Here is a 21,400-nt window from a genome sequence, read left to right on the forward strand (position 1 = left end):
TGGGCGCCTCTCCGCCCCTCCGGCTCGGAATAAACACGCTAATGAAGGCAATTAAGTGCTTGTTGTTGATCTGTAAACGCGTAAAAGCGTTACGCACTTTCCTGCCTTTACGTCACACGCAGCTCCCTCGCGCTCTTAAAGGCGCACTGTTGTCACGGCAACGGATTAGCCGCCTAGCTAACGGAGCTGCTAGTACTGCCTGTAGTAGTGTAGCCGGTAGCCCTGTAACTTACAGTAGTTTGTAATTACTTGCGATATTAATATTCATTTTATTTTTTAAAAATGTTATAAAAATATAACAACAATATTCTGACAGGATTTTTTGCGCAAATGAATAAATAAAAAAAACAAACAATGCAGTGTATTTATCTATTAATGTCGTGTTAAAGGCACATTTCCACATTTATTGTCAAATTAATAATCAAATTAATGTTTATTTTAATTTTTAAAAATGTATAAAAATATAACAACAATATTCTGACAGGATTTTTTGTGCAACTGAATAAATAAAAAAATAAACAATGCAGTGTATTTATCTATTTATTTCGTGTTAAAGGCAAATTTCCACATTTATTGTCAAATTAATAATCAAATTAATATTTATTTTAATTTTTAAAAATGTTATAAAAATATAACAACAATATTCTGACAGGATTTTTTGCGCAAATGAATAAATAAAAAAAATAAACAATGCAGTGTATTTATCTATTTATGTCGTGTTAAAGGCAAATTTCCACATTTATTGTCAAATTAATAATCAAATTAATATTTATTTTAATTTTTAAAAATGTATAAAAATATAACAACAATCTTCTGACAGGATTTTTTGTGCAACTGAATAAATAAAAAAATAAACAATGCAGTGTATTTATCTATTTATTTCGTGTTAAAGGCAAATTTCCACATTTATTGTCAAATTAATAATCAAATTAATATTTATTTTAATTTTTAAAAATGTATAAAAATATAACAACAATATTCTGACAGGATTTTTTGCGCAACTGAATAAATAAAACAGGTTATGTATAACAGGTTCAGTTCAGTATATAAAAGTCCTGTTCGACATGTACCAGTATGCAACAGGTTTTGTTCAGTATATAATAGTAAATAGCAGGTTCTGTTCAGTATAAATAACAGTGTATAAAAGCATATAATAGGTCATTTTATTGTCAAATTAATATTCAAATTAATATTTATTGTAATTTTTAAAAATGTATAAAAATATAACAACAATATTCTGACAAGATTTTTTGCACAACTGAATAAATTAAAAAAATAAACAATGCAGTGTATTTATCTATTAATGTCATGTTAAAGGCACATTTCCACATTTATTGTCACATTATCTGCAAAAATAAGCAATTTAGATGTAAACAAGTCATTAACAGTGGGTTTGGTGTGAAACGATCCGTTCTAGAGAAACATACCCAGTCAGAATTGTTCACAGCGATGGTGAATAAAACCCCTCAGGCCCTCACATGGTTGCTAATGTTACAGAGGTGGGCCAGCGTTAGGAGTCAAGCCTAAGGACTCGTATTGGTGTAGCACAGCATAGTCACTCAGACCAGGAATTGAACCCTGGTCTCCCACATGGTGGGGTAGCTCGCTGGCGGGTACTGGTGTTTTCCGTCTTGCATGATACCACCACACCATTAGTGCAGTTTTTTGGGGGAATTCAACTTATCTTGAAGCCCACTCATAGTGGATGGATACATGCCGAACAAGTAGTCACGAACAAAACATATATATTCAACATTTTTACCATCATCTCCAGGTTTCGTTCACTGCTGGTTTGTGGTAATAACTGCTGGGAAATCCATCTCAACACCGGCTTTTGCTGATTAGCTCTTGGCTAGCTTAGCGTATGTTTTCATTTTAATTTGGAGGACAACTAAGCTGGTTGACTAGTTCAGTAAAGCCACTTGGCCGCTTAGCTAGTTTGTATCGGCTAGAGTCCAAAAGATCCCTCTAATCTTATAATCTATATAATCAATATGGAGACCATAGTACTCTTCTCTTCGCCTGAGTACTCTCAGAAGAGGAGGGTCTTCAGTCTGGGTTTGAGCACAGCGAGTGTTGGACTCTGCTGTTCGGACACCCAGGGGAAGTTCATTCCACCACTTCGGTGCAGGACAGTAAAAAGTCTGGACGCTCGTCTTCTGTGGATCTTAAAGGATGGCGGGTCGAGCTGAGCCGTACTTGAAGCTGGAAGGGCTCTCAGTGCAGATCAGGCTTTTGATTGACCATCGCCATCAAGTACGGAGGGGCTGGCTGGTCCAGTCTTGGCTTTGTAGACCATACTTGTTGTCTAACTTGGTCACGTTAGTCATGCTGGTAGACCAGCTAAAAGCTAAAAGCTAAAAAGAACCAGCTTGACCAGTTTGAGCTATATTTGCATTGTAGGCATGGTGACTTCTATCACCACCAATCCAAGACAGTGAGTTTCCTATCACCACCAAATTCGAGTCAGAAAGCTTAGAGGGTCTGCAAGGTCACGTCTTGCTCTCATGGAGGCCGTGGCATGTGTGGACAGCTGCTGGAGGCTTCTTTTTTTAGCCGAACTACATGATTGAGGGAGTAGCAGCAGGCTTCCCTCTATTAAAACCTCTGACACTTTCGAAGAAGGTTCCCACCAGCAGAGCTGGGGCCTCCATGTTCATTTTAGTGTTTTCCCCACTGTAACACACCCACGTCAGCTCGGGAAGGGAGTGTTAATGAGCTAGGCCCTGTTTCTCAAATGCACCTTGTAGATAGTGATAGAATAATCTTAACTGGCTAGGGAGAGTCTGGGCTGGCTGTGGTTTGGTAAAGTGGCGTAATTGCTGCATCCTATTGCAAACGTACAATCGGGTATGAAGTTATTTGTAGTGCAGTCGAAAGGATCAGATACAGCATGGGGTTTAGCATTTCATTGGTTGTGTAATGTAACTCAGGGAATGGCCGTGTTGACGTGGGAAACTGTATCTGTAACAGCAGGAGACGGGACCCTCTTGAGCTGCTGATGGAGCCGGGGTCCAGTTTAGAAATGCTTTTAATAGAAAATATTACAAACCGTGCTGCAGTCATGCTCATGTTACACTTGTCCACAATCTTACTGCTAGTGCCTCTCTGCTCTCTACTGCAACCAGATCAGTAATGTAACAGTTCAGTTTATAACAGCATATAGCAGATTCAGTTCAGTGTATACCGGTGTGTATATAACAGTATATAAAAGTGTGTAACAGATTCTGTTCAGTATATAACAGTGTGTAACAGATTCTGTTCAGTATATAACAGTATATAACAGGTTCTGTTCAGCATATAACAGTATATAACAGGTTCTGTTTAGTATACACCAGTATGTAACAGGTTCAGTTCAGTTTATAACAGCATATAGCAGATTCGGTTCAGTATATACCAGTGTGTACATAACAGTATATAACAGCGTGTAACAGATTCTGTTCAGTATATAACAGTGTGTAACAGATTCTGATCAGTATATAACAGTATATAACAGTGTGTAACAGATTCTGATCAGTATATAACAGCGTGTAACAGGTTCAGTTTAGTATATAACAGTATAAAACAGTGTGTAGCAGATTCTGTTCAGTATATAACAGTGTGTAACAGATTCTGTTCAGTATATAACAGTGTGTAACAGATTCTGATCAGTATATAACAGTATATAACAAGTTCTGTTCAGTATATAACAGGTTCTGTTCAGTACATACCAGTATGTAACAGATTATTTTCAGTACATACTAATATGTAACAGATTCTGTTCAGTATTTACCAGTTTGTAACAAGTTCTGTTCAGTACATATCAGTATGTAACAGATTCTGTTTAGTGTATACCAGTATGTAACAGATTCTGTTTAGTGTATACCAGTATGTAACAGGTTCAGTTCAGTATATAACAGTATACAACATGTTCAGTTCAGTTTATAACGATACATAATAGGCATAGTTCAGCATATATTTAAAAGCGTATAATAGGTCAATTTAAAACAGTATATGCCAGCATATAACAGGTTCAGTTCAGCATATAACAGTATGCAACATGTTCAGTTAAGTATATACCAGTCTGTATATAACAGTATGTAACAGTGTGTAACAGGTTCTGTTCAGTATATAACCTGTATATAAAAACATATAATAGATCTATTTTAGTATAAAACGGTATATGCCAGCAAATATCAGGTTCTGTCAGTATATAAAAGTTTATAACAGGTCCTGTTCGAAATGTACCAGTATGCAACAGGTTCTGTTCAGTATATAACAGTAAATAGCTGGTTCTGTTCAGTATCTATAACAGTATATAAAAGCATATAATATGTCAATTTAAGGATATAACAGTATATACCAGGTCATGTTCAATATATAACGGTATATAATAGGTTCAGTTCAGTATATAACAGTATATAATAGGTTCAGTTTAGTATATAACAGCATATAATACGTGTGTACAGGTTTAGTTTATTGTATAACAGTATGTAATATATTAGGTTCAGTATATGATAGTGTGTAACAGGTTCCATTCAGAATATAATTGTATGTACGAGGTTATACTCAGTATATAACAGACTGTAACAGATTCAGTCCAGTATATAATCAGGTTATAAGAGGTTCCATTCAGTAAATAACAGGTGTGCAACAGGTGTGGCTCGATTAATAATATGTAATGGGTTTAGTTCAGCAGGGATACAAATCATAAAGTATTATATACTGTTACATACTGAGTGGCACCTGTTATATATTTCAGTTTACTTTATAACAGTATGTAAAAGAAATGTATTTATTTATTTTTATACTGTAAAAGTATTTCATGATGAATGGACCAACAGAAATTGTTTCATATAATATTAAATGGAACCTTGTTACATAAACAGATAACATACAAAGTTCTTCTATAAACTTAACATTTCACAGAATTTATTATAAAAGCACTAATGTTTTATTCAGGTTTACATTCAAATGCAAATAAAAATTAATCAATTCAATGCATCTAAATAAATGAATAATTAATAAAATAATAAATTAATAATACATTAATAAATTCAGCTGCTGATGGAGCCGGGGTCCAGTTTAGAAATGCTTTTAATAGAAAATATTACAAACTGTGCTGCAGCCATGCTCATGTTACACTTGGTACTTTGTGTTCACAATCTTACTGCTAGTGCTCAGTGAATTAATACATTCAATGCATCCCTTCTCTCAGAGCACCATTAAGTCATACACACACTCATGACGGTTCCATTTGCTGCACATGTCCATTAGTACAGTTATTCTGCATAAGTAGTCTTGGGCCTTGGAGTATAGCTACCTCGCATGCCAAGAAGGCTTCTAGGGGGGCACCATACTTGGCCAGGGTGGGCAGCTCAAAGTGGCCGGTGCTGAATCAGGCCTTCGGGTGACATTTGCAAAGAGCGAGGGTCACTAGAAGGTACATAAATCTCCTATGCTGGAGAGAAGATTGAGGAATGTAGAAATCATAAATCCTCCTCCTTCCAACAGCACCAGAAGCTCTGCATCTAGGTCCTACACTGCACAAACGGACATACTTACAAGTGAAACCAGTAAAATATCACTGATTTCTGAGATTGTTGTAAGAATAATAACAGCTTATTAAATCTTCAGACAGTTTTTACTTGGTTTACAATGTTTTGTTTAGAGAAAGGGTCTTTGAATATAAGGGTCTCGAAATAATTAAAAGATTTTTTTTATTGTAAAAGACTTGGACTTAATATTTGTTCAATCAAAACATGTACAAAAATAAGTTTAAATAGGTTAAATTATTGTTTTTACAAAATATTTAAAATATGACACAAATTAATTACTTTTAATAATTTAAATGTGATTATTTACTAACATCATTTCACTTATATTACATTACTTAAAATAAAAATGTTGTCCTGTTTTATGATGGTCATAAGCAAAAGCTCCAACGCTGTAGAAATATCATATCTTGTTTCAGACCAGTGTAAAAAGCTTCTATCAACACTAACCCTCAGTGCAGCCAGGGGCACACTCTAAGAGTGCCATGCACTGTTAATGATATAAAAGGTAAAGGGCAAATAACACCCATTCCATCAGGCCTAGATGAATGTGTGCCATTGTACAGGTGCTATTACAGTCAGGTGACTTGATGTTGTCTGCTCAGTTCAGTTATTTGCTCAAGAAACAACTCACTCACACACACACATACACACACCCATATGTACAAACAAGGGTGTTGTAGCACATTAACACATGCTGCAACTCTTTCTATATAATGTCCACAACTTAAAGTTCATGTACTTTTCACAGTAGAAACTGAGCAATTCATAGTGGTTACGGAGTAATGAATAATGCATAGTGAATACTGAATGATTCATAGTAGATACTGAATTTATAGGAGATCAATAATTCAAATTCAGGCAATACTGAAAACATCATAGCGGTTAGTAAATAATGCATCCTGAATTTGTTATAGTGGACACTGAGTAATTCATAGTGGTTGCTAAATAACTGCATAATTCATAGTAGATACTGAATAATTTATAGTGGATAGTGAATAATTCATAGTTTTTACTTAATAATTCATAGTAGATACTGAATAATCCATAGTGAATACTGAATCATTCATAGTGGATACTGAATCATTCATAGTGGATACTGAATCATTCATAATAGATATTGAATCATTCATAGTAGATACTGAATAATTCATAGTAGATACTGAATAATTCATAGTAGATACTGAATCATTCATAGTGGATACTGAATAATTCATAATAGATGCTGAATCATTCATAATAGATACTGAATCATTCATAGTAGATACTGAATCATTCATAGTATATACTGAATAATTCATAGTAGTTATTGAATATTTAATAGTGGATACTGAATAATTCATAGTGGATACTAAATATTTAATAGTGGATACTGAATAATTCATAGTGGATACTGAATAATTCATAGTAGTTACTAAATATTTAATAGTGGATACTGAATAATTCATAGTTTTTACTTAATAATTCATAGTAGATACTGAATAATCCATAGTGAATACTGAATCATTCATAGTAGATACTGAATAATTCATAGTGGATACTGAATAATTCATAATAGATGCTGAATCATTCATAATAGATACTGAATCATTCATAGTAGATACTGAATCATTCATAGTATATACTGAATAATTCATAGTAGTTACTGAATATTTAATAGTGGATACTGAATAATTCATAGTGGATACTAAATATTTAATAGTGGATACTGAATAATTCATAGTGGATACTGAATAATTCATAGTAGTTACTAAATATTTAATAGTGGATACTGAATAATTCATAGTGGATACTAAATAATTCATAGTGGATACTGAATAAGTCATAATGGATATTGTCTCATGCCAAAATGATTATCTACAGTAATTCAGCATATAAATGTGCCCCCAATCTGGAGTATTCCTGTAGGCTCTTGCACTCTTAGGCCCAGTTCATCAGACCGAGATTAAGCCAAAACCTAGACTAAAGATAAATTTCCAGTTGGGATTTAGAATTGATACTACATTGTGGTTCAAGACTGGGTTTAATTCTTTTATAGCTCTGGGACTTTTTAGCATAAATTAAATATGGTTGTTTAGTAATTATACACAGTAAATTAATTCAACACTGGTGGGGCTACATTAACTAAGTGTGGATTAACACTGGTGAATGTGCTGTGTGTAAAAAACAGTGGACAGTTCTTACATTACAGTAGGAATTCAATTGCAGAATGGCATAAGGGGTCAAAGGTCACCTGTTTTATGAAATGGCATTTATTACATTATAGCTCAGTGGATACCCTTAAAACTCACTGCATTAGAGCTCATTACACTTCTGTACTGCACTTCTCTAACATTTGACTGCAGTCACACCTCCCAACCTCAGCATTTACATAAGATATGAAGTGTGTCTGAGTCACATGACCAAGACATGTAGCCACAGGAGCTGCAAGAGCTGTTTACTCTGCCATCCTGTCCTGCACAGACACTGAGACCAGCTCACACTCTCTACTGGTAAGACTAAAACAGGCAACAGACACACACACACACACACACACATACTCTCTCTCACACACACACACACACACACACACACACACATATGATTAAGGAAATCACTGTATTTTAGGCTTAGGCGACTGGAGTAGACTGAAACAGAGTGCTGCATGCTGTTACTACATGCTAAACTTAATAGGAAGTGTGTATATCAGTACTAATTTTGGGTGTTTGTGTGTGTGTGTGTGTGTGTGTGTGGCTCTGCCGGATCAGCTGGTTTTCACTTCAGCATTTTATTAAAGGGCCACAGCCTGCATGTTCCTGCATGTTGCTATATTTAATAATCTATAATTTACTTTTATGCGACCAATCTTCAATTCAATAGACTTTTTTTTTACTGTCCCTTTAAAACGGACATATGTAAATAACCTCTGTCATGATTGGCCTATTTATAAAGCAGGCTTGGTGTAAATACCCACTGTAGGCAGCAGATCTAAACGGCTGTAGGATGAAAAGACAGGCCAGTTTCCATATATGGACTCAATAGATTCTGGGACGTTTACAATGTTTACAATGTCTTAATTCTCTTACAAACTCTTTTATTTTACTCTTAAATTTGGTTATTCACGATGTGCAACAGCTGATTTTAGCCTCATAAGGTTTGTATAGTCTGATACCACAATGAAAAAATATATATTTATTGGTTAATTTGCTGCAAACTATGGAGATAATATTTTATATGAAATTTGGAGAAATTAAACAAGAATCAGCATTGTTTTTATTTTAATTTTAATTCAATCTATCTACATATCGATCTATCTGTCTGTTTGTCTGTCTGTCTATTTTGTCAGTCAGTCAATCAATCCACAAGCTAACCAATCAGTCAAGTCACCTGACTGTAATGGTGTACAATGGCACACATTCAGCAAAGCCTGGTTGAAGTGGGGTTATTTGTCCTTTAAGCGACTGTATTATTTTATCAATAATTTATAATACAGATAATATAAACCCAAAAGGATGAAGAATAACAAAACACAGAAAACAAAACAAGGAACCCAAACCACAGCAAGCAAACCAACATCAACAATGGTTGACAAGCAACAGAGCAAACACAGGGGTTTAGGAGAACAAGACACAAACAGGAACACCTGGGGAGGATAACCAGAGGGCAGGGCTACAAAGGAGACACAGGTGGGAACACTAATGACTAGGAGGGGCAAGGGGTGGAGACGAGAACACGAAACAGAGCTCTTAAGCACATGGGGAAACCAAAACAAAACAGAGAGACAATTAGGAAGAGAAAATGAAAGCAAGACAGAGACACCTGTTACACCAACCCACCAACCATCAACCAACCTACCAATTTACCAAATAACCTACCAATTTATCAATACACCAACCAACTGATCTTTCAATACACCATCCAACCAATCTACCAGTCCACCAAATAACCTACCAATTTATCAATACACCAACCAACTGATCTTTTAAAACACCATACAACCAATCTACCAATCCACCAAATAACCTACCAATTTATCAATCCCATCTTAAATAAGAAAAAATAAAATAAGATAATCCTTTATTAGTCCCACAGTGGGGAAATTCACAGTGTCACAGCAGCAAAGGGATCGTAAGACTCAGATGCAAAATGTACATAAATTACCAATATTTACACAATATAAATAATAGAAGTAAAAAGCATAAAAAGAAGCAAAAACTATATTATTTACAGATTATAACCAACTGATCCTTCAATCCATCAACCAACCAACTCTCCGACCAACCCACCAACCAACAAATCTATTAATCCACTGACCAAACAACCAATTTTTTTATCCATCAGCCGACCAACCAATCCACTAACTGCCTGACCAACCACCCCAACCAAACAACGAACCAACTAACCATCCAGTTTTTTAATTCACCCACCAAACAACCGACCAATCCACAAATTCCACTGACCAACTCACTTACCAACCAGTATTTTAATCCATCAACTAACCGCCTAACCAATCCACCAACTAACCAATCTATTAATCCACCAACCAAATCAACCAACCAAACTCTAATATCCACTGACCAACCAATCAACCAATCTATTAATCCATCAACCAACCACCTAACCAATCTATTAATCCATCAACCAACCACCTAACCAATCCACAACCAACCAGTCTATTAATCCACCAACCAAATCAACCAACCAAACCCTAAAATCCACTGACCAACCAATCAACCAATCTATTAATCCACTAACCAAATCAACCAACGAAACCCTAAAATCCACTGACCAACCAATCAACCAATCTATTAATCCACTAACCAAATCAACCAACGAAACCCTAAAATCCACTGACCATTAATCAACCAATCTATTAATCCATCAACCAACCACCTAACCAATCCACCAACCAACCAATCTATTAATCCACCAACCAAATCAACCAACCAAACCCTAAAATCCACTGACCAACCAATCAACCAATCTATTAACTAACCTTTTAACCCACCGTTCAAATTAAGCAACCAACCAATCTACAAAATTTATGAGAAAACCCATCTATCAACCAGTCAATCCACCAAAAGTTTATAAATCCACCAACCAACCAGTCAACCAACTAACAAACCAGAAGTTATTACAAACATCTGTTACCAAAGAATGACCCCAGCAGTTTGTCCAGAAGTCCCTGTAGTTGCTGAGTAATACATCTTAGTGTGTGATAAGTCTTTAGTCTATCAGTGTGTCTGTTTATGTAAACTTGCTGAACTAGCTTACTTACTTACTTACTTACTTGTAACTTACTGCACAAGTTTTTTCTCAGCCTGAGGAAGGCCTGAGGACTTTACAGTCGATGCATAAACCTTTCTGTGTGTGAGTGTGGAGTTCCTGTTCTGTGGCTAGTTTCTGGGTTAGAGTATGAACAGCAGAGGTGTGAGAGGACACACTGTAGAGCAGTGTCACTCTTCTGGCAGCTCTCTGAACGGCAGATGGCTGTAACGGTTGAGATGTACTCTCTGGACTGTCAGGGTTCGGTTAGACACCGCAGAGCCCTGGACACAGTAAAGCAAATCAGATTAACCAGGAAAACGTTGCCTGAAAAACTGGACCTGGAGTGTTGAGCCAGGGGAGAAGGGCAAGTGAATTCCATCTGATTGACCACTAACCATCAAGCGAGTCACTGGCTAATGTTTTTCTCTTTTTTCTCACTTGCAGGAATATCCACGTAACAAATCACCATGGCAGGTAACTCAATATTTCCTATTGCAGATCATGATAAAGTGGCATATTATCAACTGTACGTCACTGAATTACTGTTCTGAACTGAAGGGCTGACAAGTTAGTCTTGATCAGGTTATGTAAGCTAGAAGGCCTTAAATTGTTCTCCAAGCCTGAGCTTTTTAGCTTTGTGAGAAACTGCCCTTGATATAATACCCAGTATCCATAAACACATCGGCTACAGTGAATCCAGAGCTGCAGCATTCATTCAGTGTTGTGTGGCGACATCATGTGGTAGAATAGGATATTACAACAACATATATCTAGACTGCAGTGCAAGCTCCCCCCTACAGCTGATTGTGGTAAAGCTTTGGGCTAATATGTTACACTGCAATTCAGTAAAGCAGCAGGTGATTCAAGTTATGTAGTATCCAGACACAGACACACCAACCAGCTAACCAATCAACCAACTATCCAACCGACCAACAAACCAATTAATTAATCTACCACCCAGACAACAAACCAACAAGCCAATTTATTGACCTACCAACCAGTCTATCAGTCTATCAGTCAATCAGCCAGTCAATGTAAACTGCAATTCAGTAAAGCAACGGATGACTAAATGACTAAATATAGGACTGGTTATACATATGACATGTATGACATAGACTTTATGTACAAAAGTATCCAGATACTCCTTTTAATAGATGAGTCCAGCTACTTTACAGTGCGTCCATTGCTGACACAGGTTTCTACTAATCAACCAGCCATCCAATCAACCAACTATCCAACCAACCAATTAATGAATCTACTACCAAGACAACCAACCAAACCAACAAGCCAAATTTATGAACCTACTAACCAGTCTATTGGTCAGTTAGTCGGTCAGTCTACGTCAACTGCAATTCAGTATAGCAGCAGATGATTAAATACCTCTCGGATAAGTCTGAGTGGCATTTTTGATCTGTAGCTAATTATTCATTGTCAGTAGCTGACCTCACTAATGCTCTTACAGCCAAATGCCATCAAATCCTCACAGCAGTGTTCTGAAATCTAAAGTAAGTAATTTTTAGGAGAGCAGAGCCTGTTAATGCAGCAGCAAAGGGAAACAGACTCCTTATTATTACCCTTCAACTCTGGAGAAGCTGATGTCCACAAACTTTTGAATGTATAGAGGTGGTAAACAGACCAGAGAACACTGGCAAGAGACTGCTGGCAAATATTCAGATTAGGGGATTAGAGGAAAATAAAAATTAGGAAATCCAATATTTTTTACAGATCTGAGGATTATATGAATCATTATTGTATGATTATTAACAGTGTTACAGAATTTTATGTAAATGCTGTGAATTTTTTCATTGCCTTCAAAGCAAATAAGTCATTTATTTGTTAATAATCCCTTTAAATGGACTTTAGTTATATTAATAATGAGATGCACTAACCCTTTATGCTTATTTTAGTCCTTATTATATATTATATCATAACTGGACCTCAATAGGAAGTTGTGACTTAAATGTAAAATACATGTATTGTAATGGTTAATAATCCAAGCAGTAATATTTATAACTTACCAATTAGTAACAATCATAACTAACGTCTGTTCTGGCACCTGGGGGTCCGAACGGCAGAGTCGCTCGCTGTCTTTAAACCCAGACTGAAGACCCTCCTCTTCCAAGAGTACTTAGAGGCAGAGTGTAGAGTGTGTAGAGTAGTGTGGTCTCCAGACTGACCCCTGTATTTAATAATATCTAAGCTTAGAGGGATCTTCTGGACTCCAGCCTCTACAAACTAGCTAAGGTTTTTTTTCTGAGTGAGCAGTAAAGCACTTATGTAAGTCACTCTGGATAAGAGCGTCTGCTAAATGCAGTAAATGTAAAAGTAAATTTACAGCTATTCTGAAATTGCATTAAAAATTGCAGCTGTAATTAAAGAAAATTAGAAAAAAGCGCTTCAGCACCACTGCAGTGGATACAGTTCCAAAAGGACAGCAGGTTTTCTTGTAGAAGTGACCAAAAGGGGCAGTCTGGAATAAGCACAGGGTGTAATTTAGCCAGCCTACACTTCACCAGGTAACACTTCTGCATGATTTCATGGAAATTCACTTTAATTTAAACATTGAATTTAACAATCAGGCCTCAAAGCTCCTCCCCACCTGACATAGGCAGGGCCAGTTTTAGGTTACACGTGTCAGTGTTGTGTGTCTGTGAGGTGGTAAGGAACTGCTGCCATGGCAACGCTGGACGCGTCTGTAAGGTTCTGAGCAGACGTTGATTTTTAAAAAGAAAAGCAGGTGCAGCTTCACTGACGGGCTGAAATGGGCCTGGGCTGCATATCAGCATTGCGGAGGCGGTCCATACAGCCCGGAGGGGAAGAAAGGGGTCAGCCGTCAGCTCCACAGCTCTGACACAGCTCTGACACACTACTATAGCTTCTATAACTTCTATAAACACAGGGAAGGGGGCAGGTTTGGGGAAGTAAAGCCAATGAGGAAACCTCCAAACCGTCCCAGGTCTAGTACACATGCTTGTCTGTATAATCTCAGCTGCTGAACCTGCTAATTAATGTCCTTGCTCTCTTTTTCAGATAAAATTAAGGACGCCAAGATCATCTTTGTTGTGGGTGAGTTCAAAACAGCTCCAGCAGCTTCAGCTGTTAGCAGCAGCGATGGTACTGATGGAACCGGGTTAGCTGTAGAACAGCAGAGTTGCTGGAGTGTGCTGTGGTGACAGGTTCTAATGCAGGCCTGGCAGATTCCTCCCAGTTACAGTGTTTGAAATCAAATTTATGCAAATAAGCCAACTGTATTTCAGCTAAATCCACCATGAAGCCCAGGCTGCTCTGTAATAAATTACTGTAATTACCTAGGGTAACTGATTTTACGCTACATGCTGATGATAAAACTCTGTAGGCCGTGGTACTGACGGTACATGTGGGGTCTGCAGCATAAGGGGGCCTGTGGCATCTGTCCTTATTGGACTCCTTATATTACTATTCATGCACTGGACACTCATAAGAAGTTAATAATATTCAGTATGTATATATACATACTCACAGTACAGTTGTACAGTATACTTGATTTATAAATATATGTATATGATATGGATATATATGCAAGTGAGTCAGTGATAAGCCAAATATATTGTGACTATCAATAAAACTCCAAGTGTCACATCTTTTTTGTCAAATACTTTTGATTTGTACTTCGATGTTAATATGGGTGGTAAGGTGGTGGTAATCTATAAGGAACAGAGTACCTACCCATAAACCACAATATACTCAACCATAAAACTACCCAAGCTTAAAGCCTCTGCATGACTTTTAAAAATGTTCTGTATATATACATTGTATACTAGTATATAAATACATATATACATTTATATGGACAAAAGATAAGTCACCCAGCGTGTTTAAGATTGTAGTAGTAACTTCAGGCTCCTGTAAAGGGTGCTGCACAATCTATCATGGTGCTGATCAGGCTATAAATACCTGTGGGAAGGTACTCAGACTTTGAGAAGAGTTTTAGTGAAGTACAGTGCAGTGAGGGTCATGTTGGATATGTGGGAAATAGGTCAGCAAAGCAGATAAATTTACTGATGGGCTAAAAGGAGTGATTGTGTATGGGTGTGGCCAAAGACCCTAGTGTAAAAGAAGTAGCTGAATCTGCAGGTGAATGGAAGCGTATGGTCATACGGGTCTACCAGCAGTGGCAGAAATCCTAGTCCTTACTTTTTTACTAGTAGAAATTATAGTTCCAGATATCTCCACTGTAACTCCGTCTAGTAAAAATGTTTTAGATATCAGTACACTTATGAGTCAAAACCCAAATGATAGATATCTGAGATTATATTATAGATATCCAGTATCCAGCATGTACCATTGGTGTTATTTTAGGCTAAATATACTATCTATTTCTTGAAACTAGTGACAGCGCCTTCATCGATAGTTCTGATACAACAGTCACTAAAAGTGTTTTGTGCCACAGTGTACTTAAATAAAGGCAAACCTGAGTCTGCCTGAGACTGACTAAGGTCAGTGTTCCTAAAATAAGCTAATAAACCCACAGCGTTTTGGCAGACAAGTGATCTTATCTGAGGACGCTTTAATGGTATTGATGTGAGAGATTCTCAGATGCTAATGTTGTTTTAAGTAAATCCAATTTTTCAAATCAAATCCCCCCTAAACAATACTTCCCTGTCCTCCTCAGGTGGACCCGGCTCTGGAAAGGGTACCCAGTGTGAGAAAGTTGTTGCCAAGTATGGATACACTCACCTGTCCTCAGGTGACCTGCTCCGTGCTGAGGTGGCCTCTGGCTCTGAGAGGGGGAAACAGCTCCAGGCCATCATGCAAAAGGGCGAGCTGGTGCCTCTGGTGAGATGTGCCCACTTTTCTACCTTTCCGTGTGTCTCAGACAATTTCTCTATGTACTGCTTCATCAGAGAACCAATAAGCACATCCTAAAGTATCCTCAGATATCTCCAAAGCTACATCTACAGATAGTAGTAGTAAACCGTAATGTATTACAGTGTGTCAGAATGATTGTGTGGATCATATGAACATTATAGAGCATTATAGAGCGCCCCCTACTCTTCCTGTAGTGTATTACAGTGTGTCAGAATGATTGTGTGGATCATATGAACATTATAGCACATTATAGAGCGCCCCCTACTCTTCCTGTAGTGTATTACAGTCTGACAGAAGCAGCATGTGGATCATATGAACATTATAGCACATTATATAGTGCCCCCTATGCTTTATGTGGTGTATTACAGCCTGTCAGAATGAGCGTGTGGATCATATGAACATTATAGAGCATTATAGAGCGCCCCCTACTCTTCCTGTAGTGTATTACAGTCTGTCAGAATGAGCGTGTGAATCATATGAACATTATAGAGCATTATAGAGCGCCCCCTACTCTTCCTGTAGTGTATTACAGTCTGACAGAAGCAGCATGTGGATCATATGAACATTATAGCACATTATATAGCGCCCCCTATGCTTTATGTAGTGTATTACAGCCTGTCAGAATGAGCGTGTGGATCATATGAACATTATAGAGCATTATAGATCGCCCCCTACACTTCCTGTAGTGTATTATATTCTGTCAGAATGACTATGTGGATCATATGGACACTTGTCTAGCTTTGAAATTAAGGTCGTCTTTTCCTATAGGACACTGTGCTGGACATGATCAAGGACGCCATGATCGCCAAGGCTGACGTCTCTAAGGGCTACCTGATCGACGGCTACCCCCGCGAGGTCAAACAGGGAGAGGAGTTTGAGAAGAAGGTGAGGAGAACTAGGTTTCCTATATCCTCACAATTGTATGTTTATATCCCAGACCTGTGTGACCACTGCTGCGTTTCTTTAGATTGGGGCACCAGCTCTGCTGCTGTACATTGATGCCAAGTCCGAGACCATGGTGAAGAGACTGATGAAGCGCGGAGAGACCAGTGGCCGTGCCGACGACAACGAGGAGACCATCAAGAAGCGCCTGGACCTTTACTATAAAGCCACAGAACCCGTCATCGCCTTCTACGAGGGCCGCGGCATTGTCAGGAAGGTCAGCTTACGATTCGCACTGCATTTAAACAATGTTCCTTAAAGCAATGGTTCGGATGGTTCATCTGTGGAGCAGTGGACCTGTGTCTTCTCAAATGATGGTGGAGTTCCATCCAGTACTTTTAGGATGAGTTTTGGAGTTGGTTTGGTATGGAGATAAGGTGGGGTGGTAATCATCCAACATCCTGACCTCACTAATGCTCTTGTAGCTAAATGCTATCAAATCCCCACAGCAATGCTGCTCCACAGTCTAGTAGTAGTAGTCTGGTCTTCATCCCTGGACAGTAGTGACAGTTACTCCAACATAAGCAGGATCAACTCTTTTTAATAACCTTGATTTCAGAGGAAACAATGAATTAGCAGGTGTCCCAATACTTTTGTCAATACGATGTATCCAATACATGAAATTTTTGCAGAGTATATCTATAGCGGTGATACTATTCTGGCAATGCAATTATTGCTATGGCAGGATCTCCCTGTTCTGAGGTGGTCTTTGAGGGTCATGGTGGTAAAAAAGCTGGTCATCCAGGTAAAACCATATTCTAAACTGGTAGGCCAGCTGGTTAAACTGGTTCACCACATTGGCTCTTGAGCATCTTGCTTTCCTTTGAGTTTGATGAACTCAAGTTCTTCATGTGGTTCTACAAACATGACCAAGTTGCCCAATTTGCTGTTGGTCAGGCTGGTCATACTGGTTGACTTATTGGGTCAAGCTGGTTGATAATTTAGCCAGGCTGGTCATACCAATGGACCAGCTTGGTCACTTTGGATGATCAGTGTGGTCAAATTGGCTGAGCAGTCATGCTGGTCATGGTTGTCAACCAGCTTGGCCGTACTGATCAACCAAGATGGTCATACTGGTTGACTAGTCTTGTGAAGTTGGTGATGGGGCGGCTAAGCAGTCAAACTCAAGCAATAATATACCCAACGCTAGTCACAAGATAAGCTGGTCAACCAGCCAGCCAAACTTTGAACTGACCAGGCTATTTTTTTATATATAACTTGGACATGCTTTAAACTGTAGGCCTGTTTTCTCTCTCTTCCCTCAGATTAACTCCGAGCTGGCTGTGGACGACGTCTTCGCAGAAGTTTCTAAGGCTATTGACAGCCTCAAGTAAAGAGAACATTATGGGATGAACTTTGGTTTTAGTCTTTATTTCTGTCCTAAACAACCACAGTCCATGATCACAACAACAACAACAACAACAACAACAACAACACAGCAACAACAACAAGTGCCAAACTCAATGAAAACAACTAAAACAAGTGGCAACTGCAGTCCAACATTTCCTGCCTTAATGTAATATTTTTCTCGGTTGCCCCTGGATACGGTGCCGTAGTCTATATTCAGGGCACTTCACTGCTGTTTTATGTTGTTTGAGTTTGCCCTGGCAGGCTGTACTGCATGCCCGTACCTACACTCCCACACTTACTGCTCAACACTCAATACTGCCATTAAAGCCTTTCCTCAGATCTACCCTAAACATGCTCCTTCTGCTGTTCTCAGCACCACAACTTCCCCAACCGCCAACTGAAGTGATCCCAAGCATACCTTAAGGTCCACCAAGGCCTGGTTTCAGAAGACGTGGGAAGTGCTAACATTGCTGACACTGAATTCAAACCAGTGAAAGCTGCTGATTAGCATCTCAGAAATGACCAGAGTCAAGTGAAACTCAAGTCAAGTCAAGTCAAGTCGAGTGAGTTTTATGGTCATTTCAACTACATACAGAGGACACAGTGAGACGAAACAACGTTCCTCCAGGACCATGGTGCAACATAGATACAGTGCATACAGACACAAGTGCAACACAGTACAAGTACAGACAGACAACACAACACAATATAATAAATAGTTTAGGGGCAGTGTGCAAATTATGCAGTGTGTAATAAATAGAGTCCAGTGAGGTAGTAAGGTTATTAGTGCAAATGCTTCCCATATAATCTGGGGTAAATGGAGAGAGTGAGAGAGAGAGAGAGAGAGAGAGAGAGTGCATGTAGCAGAAAAGACATCAGTTCAGAAGTTGAGTTGAGTTGTGTTGAGGAGTCTGATGGTTTGGGGGAAGAAGCTGTTGCAGAGTCTGGTCGTGTTGGACCGGATGCTGCGGTACCTTCTTCCTGATGGCAGGAGGGAGAACAGTCTGTGTGAAGGGTGGGTGGAGTCATCCACAATGCTGTTTGCTTTGCGGATGCAGCGGGCAGTGTAAATGTCCATGACGGAGGGGAGAGAGACTACGATGATCTTCTCAGCTGTCCTCATGCTAATAGGTACTGTTCATTGGTAGCCACAGTAGCATGCTTGGTTAAAGAAGTAGTTTGGTGAAAAGTCAAGTGAGCTTGACTAATCACTGACCACAGAGACAGTCAATCTGATGTAGTTTGAAGAAAATGACAATGATAAATTATCATAAAAAATAATAATAATAAAAAAATAATAAAAATGACCTTCAACCTTTTAACATGGTGACCCAAAGAAGCAGGTGAGAACGAGCCTTGTGTCCACCATTTCCCGTGTCACTTAGACGACAAAGCTAGGACATGACGTCCTCATAAATCCGTCCCCCAAGTGGGAGGCAGCATCTTCTGATTAGCATTGGCAAGGCAACAGATATTCAGAAAATAAATAATAATTAATTAGTAATTAATTAATTACAAATTAATGAATGTTTATTTAATTTATTATCAATTTATACAAATATATATATAATTATTTTAAGAAAGTTGTTTATTATATTATATTATTACAATTATTACAATTGTAAAGTATAGCTGGGAGCCATTTTTTCCCCTAAAAATCACTAAAATGAAATTTCAGAAAGTATCTATAAGAATCTATTCTCCAGTTAACCGTGTAGATGGTTAATCTGACCTTCAGTTCGACCAGTGAAGTCCTATGGGATGTCAGGTGGGAGACTTTGTTTAGTTTTATCTATATAGATACCAAAGAGTGAAATAGATGTCCTTAAAAATCTTCAACTCAAATCAGGTTTATTAGCAAGACTTAAGTATCAACTGAAGCTTTTTACTCCAGTAAAAGTGTAAAAGTACTGTTTTCAGAACGACTTCAAGTAGAAAAGTAAAAGTAATGGAAGGAAAACAAAGGCCGAAAGCTTAGGCCGCGCCACAGGGGTCTATAGTGCACTACCAACCCCCACCCAGATCTGCAGATCTGCCCATTGAAAATGAAGCATTTCAGTAATATCAGCTCTATTAAAGGAGCGTCTCTGTGCTCTACTGAGCATCAACATGAGCTTCATGGAGGAAAATATGAGGAGTCGTTGTCTAGAAGTTCTGTAAAGCTGCAGAAAGTCAGACTTCAGAGGCGTGTGATCAATAAGCTTTATTGGAATGTAAATGTGGGGCTCAGTCGGGACGTTTCACTGCAGCTCTCTTGAGTCTCTGCCACGGACACAGTCTTCATACTAGACTACAGACGTCTGCTGTGAGCTCGCTGGAGAGTGACGGGACGGGTGCAGGTGTGATGGATCTCTATAAACCAATAGGGAGTCAGAATGGTGTGTGTTTATACTTCTCATCCAATCAGGATCAGACTCACACTTTCAGGATGGAGAGATTTATCTGGAGAGGGTTTTTATTGATGACGAGCCGGAATGAAAACAGAGGGAAATGAAATAGGGGGAAAGAGGCTGTTTTTAAAATGTAAGGAGGAGAAAGTTCAGATAATTGGGGGAAATGTGAGAAGTAGAGGTTAAAAGTCTGAAAGACAATAAAATAATTACTGCAGTAAAGTTTAGAGAACCAACATTTCTACTGAAGTAGTTGAGAAGTTGAGAAAATGGTCTTGTTTGATTGGTTTATTGCAAACAGCTGAAAGCTAAACTCTAATTTGCAGTGGGGGTGAAGAATTCTGATTGAACAGCAATAATGAATCTAGATTAATGTTGGAATAAGACTAGTAATATGACCTTTTAGAGTTTAAGAACAAGCATTAAAAAAGCTAAATTAGTGAAATATTATTTATTAGGAATCATTAGACCTTCTCAAAAGACCTAGAAGGTCTATCTATCTCTTAAGGTCTAGAAGGCCCTAAGGCTGCTCCACTGAACTGACGTAGAAGCTCTGAACCTGGCCTCTGCCTCATTAGCTCCATTATTAGGGAATGATGCTTCACAACAGTGTTAAAATGGAACAAATGTCCTTTATTTTAGTTGGCAACACTTTACCTAACAGCCCCAGTCATAGGGCAACATTATACCTATGCACATAAGCCTGTCATAAAGCCTTATTCCAACAAGTGTCAGCTGCCATTAAGACTGCTTTTGCTGGTTTTGATGATAAGTCCCCTGGGAAAGTGTTGTGATAACTGAGACAAATGTAGGAATTAAGTTGTATAGATTGATTATTACAATCATTACAAATGTATTTTTGGTCATAGCAGTAAATCCCACCATTAGCATCTTTCACTGGGTTCAAACTAAAACTGAAAAGATGAGTCATTATTTAAAACCCATAAATGAGGCGACAGTGGAATACTGAGATCAAGTAACTAAGATTAGAAAGTATTGGGACGCTTGCTCAGTCATCGCTTTCTCTAAAATCAAGGGTATTAAAAGAGTTTCTCCTGCTTCTGGTGGAGTAACTGTCTCTACAGTCCA

The 21,400-nt window shown here is 38.1% G+C and overlaps 1 protein-coding gene across 2 annotated transcripts in view; it reads left to right on the plus strand.

The window, feature by feature from the left end:
• The window catches only part of ak1 (adenylate kinase 1), an 18,955-nt gene extending 1,034 nt beyond the window's left edge, over nucleotides 1–17,921 (plus strand). The window contains exons 1-7 of one of the 2 annotated variants that reach the window (XM_072692716.1): nucleotides 8,004–8,026; nucleotides 11,226–11,255; nucleotides 13,812–13,847; nucleotides 15,433–15,596; nucleotides 16,398–16,514; nucleotides 16,597–16,788; nucleotides 17,837–17,921. In XM_072692716.1, coding sequence (XP_072548817.1) covers nucleotides 11,249–11,255; nucleotides 13,812–13,847; nucleotides 15,433–15,596; nucleotides 16,398–16,514; nucleotides 16,597–16,788; nucleotides 17,837–17,905 — 585 coding nt within the window. In that variant the 5' untranslated portion in view covers nucleotides 8,004–8,026; nucleotides 11,226–11,248 and the 3' untranslated portion in view covers nucleotides 17,906–17,921. Of the gene's footprint in view, nucleotides 1–8,003; nucleotides 8,027–11,225; nucleotides 11,256–13,811; nucleotides 13,848–15,432; nucleotides 15,597–16,397; nucleotides 16,515–16,596; nucleotides 16,789–17,836 lie in introns of those variants that run through there. The other variant, XM_072692715.1, reaches the window with a different exon arrangement.
• Nucleotides 17,922–21,400: the final 3,479 nt, after the last annotated feature.

The sequence above is a fragment of the Salminus brasiliensis genome, chromosome 1, assembly GCF_030463535.1.
Source record: "Salminus brasiliensis chromosome 1, fSalBra1.hap2, whole genome shotgun sequence".
Classification (NCBI taxonomy): domain Eukaryota; kingdom Metazoa; phylum Chordata; class Actinopteri; order Characiformes; family Bryconidae; genus Salminus; species Salminus brasiliensis.